A 17,649-nucleotide genomic window follows, 5' to 3' on the forward strand; every position below is an offset into this window, starting at 1 on the left:
AGTTTTTTCAGCATGGTAATAAAAGTTCAATGGAAAGATTATGGACTTCAGAACAGGCGGACATGACCTTGAATCCAGCTCTACCATAACTTGGGTGACTGGCCTTGAGCAAGTTAGTGACACTCTCCAAACATCAGTTTCCTCGTCCGTAATTTTAAGATACTAACAGAGCACCTCTTTGAAGGTTACTGTAAGAACAGTGACAACATGAAAGCACCTAGTGCGGAGCCTAGGTAAAAGTAACCACTCTTGTTCCTTTTATCAACCTACACACAAGCATTGCTTTACAACTTTCAAGCTCACACGAGATGCTTCACTGCTGTTTCTTCATTTCCGACCATACGCGATCAATCCCAGCCTCAGGGCTCCACTAATGATACAGCAGCCACTCTCTAGCACCCCCCTCCTCTTCTCAAGACACTGTCATTCAAATTCAAAGGATTCTGGGAATTTTAGTTTAAATCATGTCATTAGACCTCCCTGTTCTATCAAAACTTGATGATATAAAATCTGCTGTGTGTAGTTATCAAAATCCACAAACCCTATTTCTTTCACAAAAGGTGAAAGAAGAAGCATCCAACGGAGGACTAACAAAATCGCCAAAATTTTTGAAGCAACCTCAGAAAATTCCCTGTTAGCTGCCTTACTTAAGGAATGGGTTATTCTAGTTAAAGTAAATAGATTTTAAAAGATCATGACTGAGGTGAAATCAAACCAGTAGATCTGGTTTCCTCTCTCTAGTAATTTTATTTCGTTGATAACTCAGAAGTCACTTCAGAATCTCCCCAAAAATTACTGTAGTACTATAAAGGGGCAAAATGTTGGCCAATTAAGAAACTCAGAAAATAGCAAATAAATTTGATTTTACGTATTCATACTTCTGAGTATGAATTCATACTTCTGAGGGTGCAAGAGATTCATAAACTACAAAGGGCTTCACGGTTGTAAGGGGTTCCCATGATTATGAATATTGTATGCTTCTGATTCCAGAACTAGGGTATTTTTCTTTTTGTCTGCTCTCCTTTCATAGAAGAGCAAACATCAGGTGCTCGTTACACAGGCTTTAAAACAGTGGACTGGAATCCAAAGATGCGCTGGAGACCCTCCTTAGCACCACTTTGCTAACAACCTAGAGCAAGCCAGTGGGCCCCAGTTTTCCAGTCTGTAGGATGAGCAGGTTGAACTGGGTGTCTGTGAAGTTTCCTTCCACATCTAAGGTTCTACGATTCCTTCATGACAATATGAAGTATTTTCTTTTTTTTTTTTTTTTGGCGTTACGCGGGCCCCTCACCGCTGTGGCCTCTCCCGTTGCGGAGCACAGGCTCTGGACCCGCAGGCTCAGCGGCCATGGCTCACGGGCCCAGCCGCTCCGCGGCATGTGGGATCTTCCCGGACCGGGGCACGAACCCGTGTCCCCTGCATCGGCAGGCGGACTCTCAACCACTGCGCCACCAGAGAAGCCCAATGTGAAGAATTTTTAAGGTCCTTTCTTTGAACATGACTTGCTAAGTATAATATAGAAATAAATACTTTAATATGAAAAAGAGGCTTTGCAGTATTCCTTTTAGCAAGGATTTTTAAAGTTTCAGCAGATGAAAAGGCGTATAATGAGGCATTGCTCTAAGGAACATAACTAGCCAAAGAGAAAGTAAGATAACAGCTCCACCAGAGATGGACTGGGCCCACCATGCAGGTTAACCTATGACCCCCTGATGTGTGGGCCTTGTACCAGGCCTCCAGAGACCTTTTAGGAGCTTATCACCTAAAGCAGGCCCTCACCCACATGGGTGTTGAGAATATGCCTACAGAGTGCAAGAGCGAAAGTAGGAGACCACCCAGATGATATAAACAATGCCGTCAGAAGGAAATAAATTAAATCTAGAAATCCCTGAGTATCCTGGTTTGGGTACCCTATCCAATGAGTCAACACTGGACAAAATTGCCAAGGCAACTGATCTAATTTCCCCTTCATCTGCGCTGGGGATGCAGATTGAGAGATTTCTACCCTCAAATGGCATGTCTTTAATAAGTGGCCTGGGACTTCCCTGATGGCGCAGTGGTTAAAAATCCACCTGCCAATGCAGGCGATGCGGGTTTGATCCCTGGTCCAGGAAGATCCCACGTGCTGCAGAGCAGCTAAGCCCATGTGACACAACTACTGAGCCTGTGTGCTGCAACCACTGAAGCCTGTGCACCTAGAGCCCATGCTCTGCAGTGAGAGAAGCCACCACAATGAGAAGCCTGTGCTCTGCAACGAAGAGTAGCCCCCGCTCGCCTCAATTAGAGAAAGCCCACGTGCACCAATGAAGACCCAACGAAGACCCAACGCAGCCAAAAATAAATAAATAAACAAGTGGCCTAAGATGGCAATAAAACCTAGTCAAACCACACTGGATTTGAATACAGACTTTTGTACTTGGCTCTGGTTCTGCTCCTGTTCTGCTGACTGCGTCACTTAGTCCAGATAAAGTAAGTCTTAGTAAAAAAATGGGGATAAAAACACCTTATGTCCTACACAGTGTTGAATAACGGTCACACAAACAATGTTTAAGAAAACTCCTGGCAAGCTTATTGTACCCAGTCTTCTGAACAACAGCTCCCAGGGACAGGCACAGAATTCATTTCATAAAAAGCAACATGGTGCCACTTCCTGCCCCACCGGCAACATGAAACAAAACTGTTTTCTCCATGTGTGGTGGGCTCACAGGCATGCTCTCCTTCCTGCCTCCAGGCCGGGCACTTACTTAGTCCTGAATAATTACATGGGTGGGAACAATTTCCCTCAACTCCTTCTTTCTGGAGAGACACCTGTGATCATAGTCAGAAACAGAAAGTCAAAGTCTTCACTTTTTGCTGATAAGGGTTTGTGACCAAAAACTTACAGAATCGTGCTCTCCAAAAAGACCTAATGCCAGACTTGAGGCCTGGAGCTAAGTGGGTTATCTCTGTATTTCTCAGTGAGATAATATCTATAGGATTTAGTGTGTGAAGCTTAGACATTCACAGTGAACATACGGGTATTTATATATGTCTAGGTCTTACTTCACCCTCAAGCCAGTTTTTTTGCTGGCTGTACAGGAGAGATACAGATGTGTATAAATAGACTGTAACATAATTCTCCTATGGTTGAAAATGACACTTGTGAAACACTTAATTGGCATTGTAAATTGGTACGACCTTTTGAAAATAAATTTAGTGACACATATCAGAAGCCACTAAAATCTCATTCCCTTTAACTCAAAAATTTCAAGAAGTCTAAAAACCAAACATTAGAAAACTCTTACATGCCCAACAATAGGAGAAGTGGCCAAGGAAATTATGGAAAGCCAACTCAGTGAACTAACTTACAGTCATTTGAGAGGAGGCTTCTGAAGTCTGTGCAGCAACATGGAAAACTCAATTAATGAGGCATCTGTAAAGTGTGGAACTCTATATGCCTTACAATTAGCTTTCTGTAAAAATACATGTGCCTACGAACAAAGGCTGGAAAGAAAACGTGGACAAAATGCTAAAACGGTTATATTAAGCCCAAATTTGTGAATTTTCTTCCTCCGAAATTTTTGTTATTAGAATATCATTTCCCAATAAGTAATATTTAGGAACAGGAAAATATTGCCAAGATTGCACAGTGGAAGTCAGAAATAAATCGTTTTGTTTTCAGATTCAAATAGAACCAATACCTCCTGAGCACAAGCTCTGTGCCAGGCCCTGGGCAGATCATTCCCCAGCTGCGAAGATCCTGCCCCAGCACCCAGGGTAAATAAAACACTGCTATTTAACCAGACAAACATGAAAGCTTATTGCTTCCTAACAGTTTGGACTAAGTGATTTGAAAGGTTAAATTCTACCAGTTACAGCAAATAATTCTCAGAATCTGAAATTATCCTTTATTGTCAAGTGACACGTGAACTATAAAAATAGGTTCAGTCATTCTGGATTGAGAACTGAAAATACTTTAGGTTTAGACGATTGTCTAAAATAAATTACCAAGGGTATGTTTGGGTGCAGATGCATTCTTTAGTCAATTAAGTTGCTTCTCTCTAATCTCTCACATCCATTTGTCTAGTTCCATTCTTGAAAGTACTTAAAAAGGCAGAAATAGGTTAATGAAAAACACTAAAGGACATCAAGTATTTTACTGAAAAGTTTTCCATTTGATTGTTAAAAAGGTAATCCATGAACTTGGCAAAACACTCATACAGTACAAAAGAAAAATCATGGGAAATAATTCTCTCTCCACCACTCCATATCCCCCAGACTAATAAATTTTTAATAAAATATTTTAGTTCTCAAGTAGGTTTTTTAATAAAAGTGGACTGAAACCAAAAACTGGAATGTTAGAAAAGACATAACAAGAAGTGAGACCTCAAGGTACGTGTTGTATAAACTCTCCTTACGGAGCAAACTAATTTTTGAACTACTTCCAAAACCAATACTTCTGGAATTCTTTTAGAATTTTCCTTACTATAAAAATTCAAGTTATCAAAGTGTTAATTATTTTAATTACAGAAAAGTATTCAAAAAATAAGTTCTAGAATTCAGTCTCTTATTTGGATAAATATTTGGGGTCATTTACTCATTTACATTATTTATATCTGGTATACAAAAATGAGATGATCCACTGAGGTTCCTATGGATAGGGGTACACAGAAAATATATTTTGCCCCATGAAATGAATTTATAATTAATGAGAGTGGAGGGATAAATTAGGAATTTGGGATTAATAGATATACACTACTATATATAAAATAAACAGCAAGGACCTACTGTATACCACAGGGAACTATACTCAATATCTTGTAATAACCTATAATGGAAAAGAATCTGAAAAAAAAAAATATATATATATATATGTATAACTGAATCACTGTGCTGTACACCGGAAACACTATAAATCAACTATACTTCAATTTTTTAAAAAGGAACAAAAAGAAAAAATTATAATTAATGAGTACTTGCCATAATTAAAAACAAAAATCTACAAGGTTACTTAGAGAAAGATTCCTCTTTTCTCCTCAAAACTTTTAAACATAAATGTAAAAATACTTATGCATACATCTTATATAACAGCAATCAATTTTAGGAAGATGAATGCATTGAGGTGAATTTTATTGTATGTGAATTATATCTCAATAAAAAATAAGAGTGCATTAAATAAAACCCAAGAAAATTGTACTTGAGAGAAAGGAGCTGATCTAAGCCATCAGCCCAGAGGACCCAGCTCTCAGCTCTGCAAAGTACCCCAAGAACTTCCCAGATCAACATTTACAAGCATTATCAGCCTGGATTCATGCTTAATCAGAGACTCAACTTTTCATGCCTAAAACAGTTTACGTTGATGAAACTTTGCTTATTTTTCCCAATTAAAATTGCATCTACCAGTTAAGGGAAAAGAATTTCAAAAAGAATATATATATATCTGAATCACTTTGCTGTACACCTGAGACGAACACACTGCAAATCAACTATACTTCAACTTAAAAAAAAATAAAACTAAAAAAAAAAATTGCATGTCACCCTCTTAACACTTACTCATTGTATTTTGCTTATGCAATCTCTTTAATTACATTTCACCAAAGCAATCTTTTCCTCAGAGAAGTTTTAACTCATTTCCCAAAACACACACACACAGCCTGGGTGGGACTCCAGGGCCCAGCTCTTACCCCAGAGTTTCTGCACAGGCAGCAGGTTGGCAGCACTCACTGTGGGAGCCCTAGTGGCAGCCCAGGGCGGCTCCTGATGGGGCTGCAGGTGCCTTCATTATCAGAGACCTGCTACATTTTTACAATGTCCACTATTCAGAATTTGACCCCTTCTCCTCCGGGGAAGCTTCCCCACTCCCTAGAGCAATCTCCTGTGACCCCTGGGGACCTGTATATAGGTGTCCAGAGAAGATCATCTGCCTGAAGAGGTCATGGAGTTGCTTCGGGAAGGCAGGAATCCCAGCCCAGCCCAGCCCAGCCTGCACTTCCAGCCATGAGAAAGCTCTGTGTACCCCGGGGAACAGGCAAAGATAAAGGTTAGGTGAACAGAGGTACCTTACTGTCAAGGTACTCATGTTGACCGCCAAAAAAAGTCCTCTGGCCACTCAGTAATGCAGCTCGAACTACTTTTGGCATTTCGCTGGTTAAGCAGCCCAAGCTGGTCTACCAGAATCAGTCACTTGAGGTGAGACAGTATGAAGAAACAGCAGAAACTGCAAAATATGGAGCCTTGCACACAGCAATTTCAGGTCCACACTCAAGGAAACGCCACGATGGATTCATACAGCATTTACTGTTATATGACATCTAGGGTTGAGAGTCTAACCAGTGACCACTGGCACCTCCAGGAAAGTCTCTTTAGGCCAAGCAAAATCAGTACAGTGGGGCTCAAGGTTCAACGGACACATGTGCCAAACACCCCAAAGGGACAACGAAAGTCCCTCCAGTTCCAGCGGTGCCTGTCTTGGCTTTCTCATGAATCTTGGCAATAGCTTGTCTAAAATGGAAGCGAGGGGCAGCTCTGAGACAGAGGCCTGAAAGAGACAAATCTCTTGGGGCCAGGCTAGTCAACAGAGCAACTCTCCCCTAGGGTCCCACTCTGCAAGGGCCGCCGGAAACCCCAGCCTGCCAGCCAGCCTGTGCGCTGGGCTGGCGTGCCCCCTGCTGGCTGCCATGAAGAGAGAACATCCAGCGCTAGGAGGAGCGCTCACTAAAGCCTGGAGCTTAACGAAAGAGACCCAGTATCTAAAACGCTGTTGTTTGACTGCATCACATCCATCCTTATGTACGTATTATCTTTGTAAGAATATCTGGCATCTCCCCTGAATACACTCACCATTGTTTTTAGTAATATTGTTTGGGTTCTTTAGAAAACACAAAAAAAACATGAAAGTAAAAGTCATATATAATTCCATCAGCAAAATATTAATTTGAACATCATTTAATAGGCACAATTTTCATCTAGTGGAGATCACGCTCCATCTACTGTCCCAGGCTCCACCGCCGACTGACTTCGGCTGGTTGGCGGATGGGAGGCACTGGCAAAAGCTTAGAGAGTGGGAATTAGGGTTAAAGCAAGGGCTTAGTCCCTCTGCTTCGGGGAGGAATTTTCCAGCAGTGGCTACATCTCCTCTGTGGTCCTAGCTTCTAACAAGTGCCCAGTTTCTGGGTTCTGGTAACACCACGTCCTCCAGCCCTGGGAGTGCAGTGGCCTGTGGCTGTCACTCATCTCTGAGTTGCTTTAACATAAGGATTGATTCTCTGCCCTTCCACCTCCTGTGAAGCATTTCCCATAATGAGTTCCCTTTGTCTGAAATGCCTAGAGTGGTTTACTTTTCTGACAAGGTCATGACTGACATATGTCACTCACATCTATAATTTTTGGTTAATTTATCCCTCAATATTATTCTATAAAGTTTTTCTGGTATCTTTCACTATTTACAAAACTTTCTTAATGGCTGCATAATATCTCATGACATCACACCTTAACTCATTTGTGTCATTCAAATTTCTAATGTTTGCTAGGTTATAACATTGGTATGAACATCTTTGTACATAAATTTCTATTTACATTTATAAGTATTTGATCAGACTAGATTCCTGGATGCAACTAAAAAGGATTGATTCATTTGAAGATTCTTGGTAAATATTGCCCCAAAATCCCCAGAAAGAAAGATTAGACCAGTTTTCAATCCTACCAGAGGTCTAAAGAGAGCTTGTCTCACCTTGCCCTCTGCAACACTGATTACCTTATTTGCTAATTTTATAAGCAAAAAAAAAAAAAAGGCATCTGGTGGTTACTGTTTTATCTTAGATGTGTTTTGTTTTTGTTGTTAGTGAGGTAGAACTTTTAAAATTTAGTTTATTTTATTTATTTTTGGCTGCATTGAGTCTTCGGTGCTGTGTGCAGGCTTTCCCTAGTTGCGGCGAGCGGGGGCTACTCTTCATTGTGGTGCGCGGGCCTCTCACTGCGGTGGCTTCTTTTGTTGTGGAGCACAGGCTCCAGGTGTGTGGGCTTCAGTAGTTGTGGCATGCGGGCTCAGTAGCTGTGGCTCACGGGCTCTAGAGCACAGGCTCAGCAGTTGTGGTGCATGGGCTTAGTTGTTTCGCGGCATGTAGGATCTTCCGGGACTAGGGCTCAAACCCATGTCCCCTGCACTGGCAGGCGGATTCTTAACCACTGAGCCACCAGGGAAGCCCCAGTGAGATAGAACTTTTTTGGGTGTTTATTAGCCATGTGCTTTTCCTCTTTGGTAAATTATCTATTTTACTATTTTACTGTACAGTCCTTACTGATTTTCTTATTGATTGGAGTATCAGGCAGAGTTCTTAGATATAAACAACAGAAGTTGGTTCTGGCTAAATTAGGCAGAAATGGGATTTATTTACAGGGTATAACGCAGCTCCAAAACGGATGGGAAAACTGAAAAATTAGGTTTAGAAAATAGAACCAAGGGTACCTGACACACTGGAAATATGGCCAAGATCTAACCGTAAAATGGTCTGAATAAGATGCTATATTGTTTTTGTTACCCTGAATGTCATTCCTGGCCTTACTGCCACCCACCACTGAATTCTGGATGCCGCCAGCAGAAGAACATCGTGTCTATTTCTCCACCTCTGTGAATCTGGGCTGGCATTTTGACTCGCTTTGAGCAATATAAGTGAGAGAGACATTGTACAATGTCTGAGAAAGCCTTCCAGCTTCCACATAAACACTCCTTCCTGGAATCCAGCCACCATGCTGTTAGGAAGCCCAAGACGGCCCAGGGAGAGTGAGCGGCCCAGGCATCTCCCAGACATTCCAGCCTCTGCCAAGCTTCCCCAGCTGCAGCCACATACAACAGCGATGAGCCATCCCCAGCAAGCTCTGCTCAATTTGCAGGACTGAGCAAATGAACGGTGGTGGTGGTTTTAAGCTACTACACCTTGAGGTGGTTTACTATGCAATAGATAGCTGGGATGCTGCCTTAAGGTTCAAGCCTTGGGCAGGGGCAGCCCACTGATCAAGCCTCAGTCCATGCCCTAGGAGCCAGGGAGTAGGAAGAATAGACATTTCAGCTGTGGTAGAAAGGGCAAGACATGCCTCACATCAAGTTCCCACAGTGAGGAATTCCCCAGATATATATAGGGGGTTCAGATGCTGGAGAAGGGGGAAAAAAAAAATCTGCTAAACTCAGTACGTGCCTTTTATCTGCCTCTGCATATCTGCCTTTTATATATTGATCTTCCTCTACATTGATGATTGTGTCTCCTTCCCAAGAATCCTATTTCTTACTTCCACTTTATATCTCATCGTGTTTGGGGGGTTCCTAAACAATGGATCATTTTAACGGAAACACTTTGAAGGTAACTGGATTTAGGAAGCGCCAAAGTTCCTGCCCCCAGGGTAACTAGTGACGCTCAGAAAAAGTACCCACATGATATAGACCATTTCCTGGCATCTTGTACAACCCAGACTTGCTGTGTCCTGAAACTGTAAAGAAAACATTCTACCAGCCTTTAAAAAAAAAAACACAAAGTCTTCAAATAAACTGGGAAGCCCTTCTGAACATTTTCTATAGACTCATCACTGATTTCTCCGGCCCAGACTCTGCCTTGTTCATCCCACCCTCCTCCCTGCCGCCAGCAATGACGGACCCTAAGTCTCCGCTGCCTAAATCCCCCACTGTCAGAATTAAGACCATAGTCCACTGCTGTGGTGAACATGGCCCTTCAGTAAGTGGTTTCTGCCTTCCCTTCTCTCAGCTCCTCCCCAAAGCCACCATCACCTGTCACCCATACAGAGCTCCTCGAGTTTATCCGTACCCACCAGGTCCTCACTAACCCTTGCCTTTGCACATTCTGTTCCCCCTCCATGGAATGCTTCTTTCCACTCTTCCCCCACCCACCACTGCCTACCTGGTGGTCTTTTACTCTTCCTTCAAGATTCAGCAGCTAGAACAACCACTTTAAAAAGTCACTAAAATATAAACAGTAAAAAAGAAAACAGAAAACAGAGGAATTAGAACAGTAGGCTTTAAAATTTATTTAAATCGAAAGAAGGAAGTACAAACAGACAAGGAGATAACAAAAAACATACATTCACACAAAAACTTGTACATCACTGTTCACAGCAGCATTACTCATAAAAAGTGGAAACAACCCAAGTGTCTATCAACTGACGAATAAATTAAATGTGGCATATTCATACAAGAGTGTTCAGCATAAAAAAGAATGAAGTATCAATACACGCTCTAAGAATGAACAAGAACTGAAAACGTTATGCTAAATAAGACACAATGAGATCATATATTGTATGACTCCATTTATATGAAATTACAGAAGAGGCAAATCTATAGAGACAAGAAGTGAATTCATGGGACTTCCCTGGTGGTGCAGTGGTTAAGAACCCACCTGCTAATGCAAGGGGACGTGGGTTTGAGCCCTGGTCTGGGAAGATTCCACATGCCGTGGAGCAACTAAGCCCGTGCACCACAACTACTGAGCCTGCACTCTAGAACCCATGAGCCACAACTACTGAGCCGGCGTGACACAACTACTGAAGCCCACGCACCTAGAGGCCGTGTTCTGCAACGGGAGAAGCCACCGCAACGAGAAGCGCACGCACCACAACGAAGAGTAGCCCCCGCTCGCCGCAACTAGAAAGCCCACACGCAACGAAGACCCAATGCAGCCAAAAATAAATAAATAATTTTGAAAAAAGAGGTGAATTCATGGTTGCCTGGGACTGGGGGGTGTGGGTGGGAGGCACTGAGGGGAAACAGGGAGTTGCTGCTAATGGACAAGGGGTTTCTCTTTGGGTTGCTGGAAATGTTCTAGAATTGTAGCGACAGCTACACAACTCTCTGAATATACTACAAACTGAACTGTACACGTTAAGTGGGTGAATTGTATGGTATGTGAATTATATCTCAATAGAGCTGAAAAAAATTTTTTAAAGATACAACTAAATGACCACCTAGCCTACGAGGCTTTCCCTGACTTTCCCGAGCAGAACACACACATATACTCACACACCTCGATAGTCCTACGTGGTACTTCACAGGGGCACCTAAAATTATTGTAACAATGTTTTCTTTCAGCAAATTCCAGAACAAAAGTTGGCAAGCCATTTTAAGAAAAATTTTATTATGGAAAATATCACACATCCAAAAGCAGAGAGCAGTGAACCCCATGTACCTATGACTCAGTTCATTGTTTCCCCATCCTATGCGCCCCCTAATTATTTTCAGCAAGCTATTTTTGCACGTCCCAATGCTCTTCATTGTGAGGCCCACGGAATCTAGAAAATATAAGCCCACAGCAGTCTAATGAGAATAAAACATTCGAGTGCTTTACGTGACAATAAGTGCTCTAGGCACTTGGCATGAATTAATTCATTTGATCCTCAAAATTACCCTAAAAGGTAACATTTTTATAGCCATTTTACACTGAGGAAATCAAGGCTTATGAGTGAGATAACTTATCCAAAAGTTAGTAAGTGCAAGAATGGAATTCCAAACCAAGGTTACTATCTTAATCATACTTACCTCTCTCAGCAAAAACAGTATACCTCAACTAAAATATTTAACTCAGAAGCTGAAGGAATGGTATTCTCTTTCCTGGAGTTAAGGCCACTTATAAGGTCAAAAAAGTCATCTGCTTGATGGGAATTCCCTGGTGGTCCAGTGGGTAGGACTCCACACTCCTAATACAGGAGGCCCGGGTTCGATCCCTGATAGGGGAACTAGATCCCACTTGCATGCACAACCGAGAGTCAACATGCCGCAACTAAGACCCAGCACAACCCAGATAGATAGATAGACAGATAGATAAAGAGATGCCAAAAAAAAAAATTGGGGCAACTGAGTGGAGCCCCTGGGGCGCCCTCTATTTGACTCAATGCTCTGTGGGCTTTAAAAAAAATCTAGGGCCACAGGAGAACCCAGGCTTACTCCTGTGAATCAAAGGAGGCTTTAAAAAGCCAGAACAAGGACAACACCAGAGCTCCACTTGAATTCTAGAACCTTGTTCCCCAATCCTATAGTCACTATTGAGAACCTGAAATGTGCCTAGTCCAAAATGAGATGTACCGAAGTAAAACATATATGATATTTTGAAGACTTAGTAAAAAAAAAGAATGTAAAGTATCAACTATGTGTTAAAATAGTAATATTTTGGATTTGCTGGGTTAAATATTTTATTAAAATTAATTTGTCCTGTTTGGGGGTTTTTTGTTTTTTTTTAACCTTTTTAGCGTGGCTACTAGGACATTGAAAATAGCATATATGTGTCTCACATTTCCACTGGGCAGTGCTGTTCTCGACCATACCTGTACTGCCCTGGGTGCCAGCTCCCTGCGGGCTCTCGCCTTGTGAATGCTTCCACAAGTTCACAAAGAAACAGGAGGCAGCACCACTGGCACAGGAACATGGGCCAAGCAGAGCTAAACTCAGATCAGAGCTCTAATCTGAATTGAACTCATCAGAGACTGGAGACTGGCCTAACACTCCAGTAAGAACAGCTTCTGAAATAAAATGAGGATGCGTGCCACTCTCCTATTTGCAACTCAGGTTGGAACACCCTTGAATCTGGGAAGTCCCTCCAATGTGTTTCTGTCATCAGGGAGACATTTGGGGGTCTTATTGCCCATGGGCTGAAGCTGATAGAGATGCAGGCAGCCAGGGCTTCCATTCCCAGAGAAGCTGCTTCCTCTCCCACCTTGCTGCCGAGCAGAGATGTTCTCAGTGATGGAGTTTCAACACTGAATCAGGCTGCATAATGCATTGTCCACAGAACCCTGGGGGGGCCTTTGCAGGGAAGACCTTTCCCTTCCCCTCTGGATTCCACCTTACCACACTGCCCTCATTAACCATCACATTTCCATCCCTCTCAAAGCATCATGAAAGACGTTTATTTGCAGAGGTCAACTTGGGCACATTTGAATGCGAGGCTATATTGGAGTGTTTTGCTGTCCTGCAATACAAGCTGGTTACTAAAAAAGCAAAGGCACTGAACCTGTGTCAAAAACATCATCTGATCACTGGGTTAGTGGAGAGTGAAGGCTGATGCAATCCTAAATCTGGCTGCATCCGCTGCTAGGTGGGACAGGAAGCGAGCAAACTTCATGGCACCAACGAAGTCTTTGAAGGCTAGAGTCACATCATAGGGTATCTGTGGCCTGACTCTTCCATCCCAGTGCCCAGGACACTGAAAGTACTCAGTACCTGTTAACCAAAGGGAAGGGAAGAGTAGCTCATAGAACACTCAGGTCTCCAGATCCTGGGGTCAGAAGATCCTGGGGAAGAGAAATGCAGCCCCTGACAGCTGGGAACTGGCCAGGCTCTAGAGCCCAGTCTTGGTGTCGCTAAGAGCTGGCCTGGCACCCCACAGCAAGGCTGCTGTGTTCTCCTGTGCATCATAAACAACATCACAGAACACCATCAGACAAAGCCACTGTGACTGTGAGGACAAACACGAGATGACTCCGTAATCATTTCATGTCTCCATAAAAGAGACAACGAAGGAACGTCATCCAAACCACAAACAGGACCAGACAGCCCCTCCCCTGGCTATTGAGTGACTGCTGCCGATCCCAACTTTAGCCTCACTCCGTTCTTCTTACCTTCACAGTAAAAATTAAGACGCCCGATCACAGAATTCTCCTTTTTTTTTTTTTTTGCGGTACGCGGGCCTCTCACTGTTGTGGCCTCTCCCGTTGCGGAGCACAGGCTCCAGACGCGCAGGCTCAGCGGCCATGGCTCACGGGACCAGCCGCTCCGCGGCAGGTGGGATCTTCCCGGACCGGGGCACGAACCTGTGTCCCCTGCATCGGCAGGCGGACTCTGAACCACTGCGCCACCAGGGAAGCCCTCTCCTGCTTCTTGATGACATCCATTCCAGTACAAAGCCCTCCCCCAAAGCCCCAGGCATAAGCCTAAATCCTCTAAGTCCTAACACCCTTGGACAGACTCCCCATGGCATGTGACATCCTTCACTCAATGGGTCAATAAAACCAATTTTGTTCAACTACACGTTCTGAAGAGTCTTTGGCTACAGGGAACTGACAACCCTTAGCCATAAACATCCTCCCCAGGCTAGCAGTGCCTATGGTTGCCACTGTGCGTATATCTTGGAAAGGGGAGAAAGGAAACAAGCATGGGAGGAGAGAAAATCAGTGATGGCATTAAGGACCAGCTCCTACAAGGGCCTTCCCACAGCCGACCCTAGGTTGTACAATGTCCTGCTCCTTTCTCCCGTTAAAAGAAAGCTCATTAGAGAACAGAAATTTATTAATAGTATAGGATTACCCATGAGTCTATACACATACAGACATACACAATAAACCATTCACTAACTTCAGTACTTTAACAAATTACAAATTACTTGTGATTCAAGTTACAAATGATGGATACAACAATTAAGAACACCAACCCTTCAGAGTCCTACAACCACCTGCAACTATGAGCCAGAAAAGCCTGGCCTGCTTTCCAGTGTATGACCTGAACAAGTTACTTAAACTGAGCCCGTTTCCCACTCCGCCAATGAAAAGAACAGACACCACCAAGTTGCTGTGAGACAACAGGCCAAAGGCCCAGGTCAGCACCTGCACACAGTGAGGACAGGTAGGGCTCTGTCACCAGTCTCACCTGATAACTTTTCCTACCTCGTGGCCCCTCCTCCTTACCGTGCTGACAATTCCTCTGTCAATCTGTCTCGCCCCAAAGGCTGGAAGCAGCTGGAGCACAGGAGGTGTCTCGTCTCTGTCCCCACCCTCCCCCGCCCGGGCCCCCAACTACTCCCCACTAAGAACTGGCACGTGATGGGGACTTGATTGAAAAACACTTGATGATTGAAGAGTATCAAAACTTGATGAGCTCTAGCTGAAACCAAAGTAGAATCGATCTGATTCAAATCCAAGTGATTGTTTTTCCCCTTTGATGTCTCCCAGAAAGGCGGCAGCTTAACTTGGTTATAAACTTTTCCCAAACACCGGACTTGCAGCTTGCCCTGTGCCCCTCCAACGGATCACAAGCCTGCAAATTGTGTCCATCCAACAAGATCACATTTACTAACAACTTTATTGAAGAAACTTTAATCAAAATTGACCTCTAGAACAAACTGCTGTATGCGTACCTGAAGCACAGCAGGTGTTTTTTTCTTCTTCACGAGAAGAAAAACCTCACATTCACACTTAAGGGAACTGCAGTTGGGTCACAGGTGTGAAGGTGTATGAAAGTCTCTGAGGATTTACACGTACTGTGGAGCGTGCAGGCGTTTTTCAGAAGCCCAGTTTAACTTTGTTTATCTTTATGCCTTTATCTTTATGCCTTTATCTTTATGAATTTAATCCAAGAGCTTTAAAGGATCATTCCAAAAATCAGTTCTATCAAAAGTTTTCTCAGCTAAGACCTAGTGCCCATTTTGTGCAAAAATTACCTATCACCCAGACCAAAAGAGTCTTGGAGAAAAATAAAGCGCTCCTAACAATAGGTCTCCTAACAATGTGTGAGGCAACTATTTTTAATCAGCACCTTAAGAGTAAAGAAGAGAAGGAATTCAGCAAAGAAAGCCTCGTCAGTGCTCAGTCCTGATTGATTGACTTTTTTCCTGCAACTTGATTTCGCAGGAATTCCAATGCCACTAAGTTTGGCAGCTATAATCCAAGCTTCAGAACAGAGGTCAAGGCGAGTGAAATGACTGTCTAAGGATCGTGCGAAGTCAGCACATGGCGGGGGGGGATCAGGGCTCTCCGCACAAACACCTTTGCAACAGGATGGATTCCCGAGTCCCATCTAGAATCATCACTGAGCTGATCACAGCCTTTCCGTTCCCATCGGAGGCTTTCTGGACGGTTCACTGCTCGTTAGGCACACTGCGAAGATTACAGACCGGGAGAACACAGAGAAAAGTCAGGTTACCCACTTTACTGCTTTTCAGCTTCCAGGATCGAAAGTCTGACCGGTGTGAAACTTGGGGATAATTTGTGACTTTTGTTCAGCTGTGTCATCCTCTATTAATAAAGAAAACTAATGTCTTATTTGACAGAGGTCTCTGGAATAAAACTGACATCAAGCTCTCTCAGAAATAAAGGTAATATTTGTCTACTCTTTGGCTCAAGATTGCTTGAGTGAATTCTACCCCTTATCAAAGATCCGATGTAAAGTGGGTGAGCAAAACTGATTCCTATTTTACTGCAAAACTGACAAAAATTCTATAGTAAAGACAAACAGTCAAAACGGCACCATACTGTTTTATTTCAACCTTCAAACAATATAAAGAGGTAACAACTTCTGATGCCGAACCATGCAAATAACAATAAAGAAAAAAAATATTAACGACGAAAAGACAATCATTTAAAGGTGTTTCACAGCAGTGCTTTGGCAGTACTGGCAAGTACTTCCAGCCAATGGCTTCCAACAAGAGGGGTCTGAATGAACCCCCTGTTCTCGGCAAAAGAGCCCCCGTATTTTCCCCCTGGTGGTCTACACACTCTGAGTCACACACACCACACCCCTACGCTCACCGGATTTCTGTCATTCACATCTTACAACACGTAACTACACACTGTGCGTCTGTACACAACAAAAACGAAAAATAAAACAGTGTGGTAGAAAAGTAAACAAACTCCAGTGTTTCCAGTAAGGCATCAGGGAATCGCTGCTGGCTGGGCCCTTCATCTCACCAGTTTAAAGAAAAGTTTGATTTACATTTCTCAGCAAACCCAATATTCAGAGGCTTCACCGTAACCAGCAGGCTCAAGGTAAAAGTTTAAAAGACAGTCCTCCTGTTTTTTGGTAAATGTTTCATATAAAACATGAAATCAAGTTCTACTTTATAAAAAAACAACTAAGTATTTTTAATAGTAAAAATATATATGTTTATATTTCTCTTTTTAAAAAGACATTTAATAACAATACTTCAGAAGACCAGATTTAACCCTCAACCCCCCACCCTGCCAAGTGTCCACCTGGCACAGATACATTAAGGCAAAGGCTCCTGGAGAGGCATGTCCGCCTCGGCGGCGGGCTGGGGACACAAGGGGAACACACTCCGCTCCTGCAGGGCCAGTTTAGAAAGGCTTCTCCCTCATGTTCACCGAGCCGTCCTGCATCCCAAAGTAGACTCTCTCCGCCATGTTGATGAACAGGCCCGTGTCCACCACGCCTGCAGGACGAAGGACGGGAGGGAGCATTAAGTTCCAGGTTCCCAAGGCAAGAAGAAAACCAGGATCACAGGGCAGGGTCCGTAGGAGCAACTACCATGAACAGCACTGGACAAAGAAATGACAAGTCTAAAGCCCTCCCTCCCTCGTGACAATGAAAAGAGATTCTGATTACTTTTATTTCTTCTTGCAATGCCTCCTCCCCTGCAGTCTTGGCTTTCCCTCTATACTCAGATGTGCAAAGCTTCTCCTGGCCTTCGGGCCTTTGCTCACACTGTTGCCTTAGTCTGGACTGGCCATCTTTTCAGAGAGGCCCCCCAGGACTACTCGAAGTACCCCCACTTCCAGTTATCCTCAATCACACTATCAGCCTTAGAACTTTCTCCCACAAAGGGCTGGAACATACGTGCAATGCATATACCACATCAAAATATATAAACTCTCCAAATCAATAAGACGACAGACAACCTAGTAGAAAAATGGGCAGAAGACTGGAAGAGGGACTCCCCTGGTGGCGCA

General features: G+C 43.3%; 1 protein-coding gene across 2 annotated transcripts in view; it reads right to left on the reverse strand.

Moving 5' to 3' along the window:
• RPIA (ribose 5-phosphate isomerase A) overlaps positions 1–17,649 on the reverse strand; it is a 126,354-nt gene that overhangs the window by 79,304 nt on the left and 29,401 nt on the right. The window contains exon 9 of one of the 2 annotated variants that reach the window (XM_060027382.1): positions 16,194–17,132. The exons of the other annotated variant lie outside the window; for it this stretch is intronic. Within the exon in view, the coding sequence (XP_059883365.1) occupies positions 17,038–17,132 (95 nt within the window). The 3' untranslated portion in view covers positions 16,194–17,037. Of the gene's footprint in view, positions 1–16,193; positions 17,133–17,649 lie in introns of those variants that run through there. 2 annotated transcript variants of the gene reach the window in all.

The sequence above is a fragment of the Delphinus delphis genome, chromosome 12, assembly GCF_949987515.2.
Source record: "Delphinus delphis chromosome 12, mDelDel1.2, whole genome shotgun sequence".
NCBI lineage: Eukaryota > Metazoa > Chordata > Mammalia > Artiodactyla > Delphinidae > Delphinus > Delphinus delphis.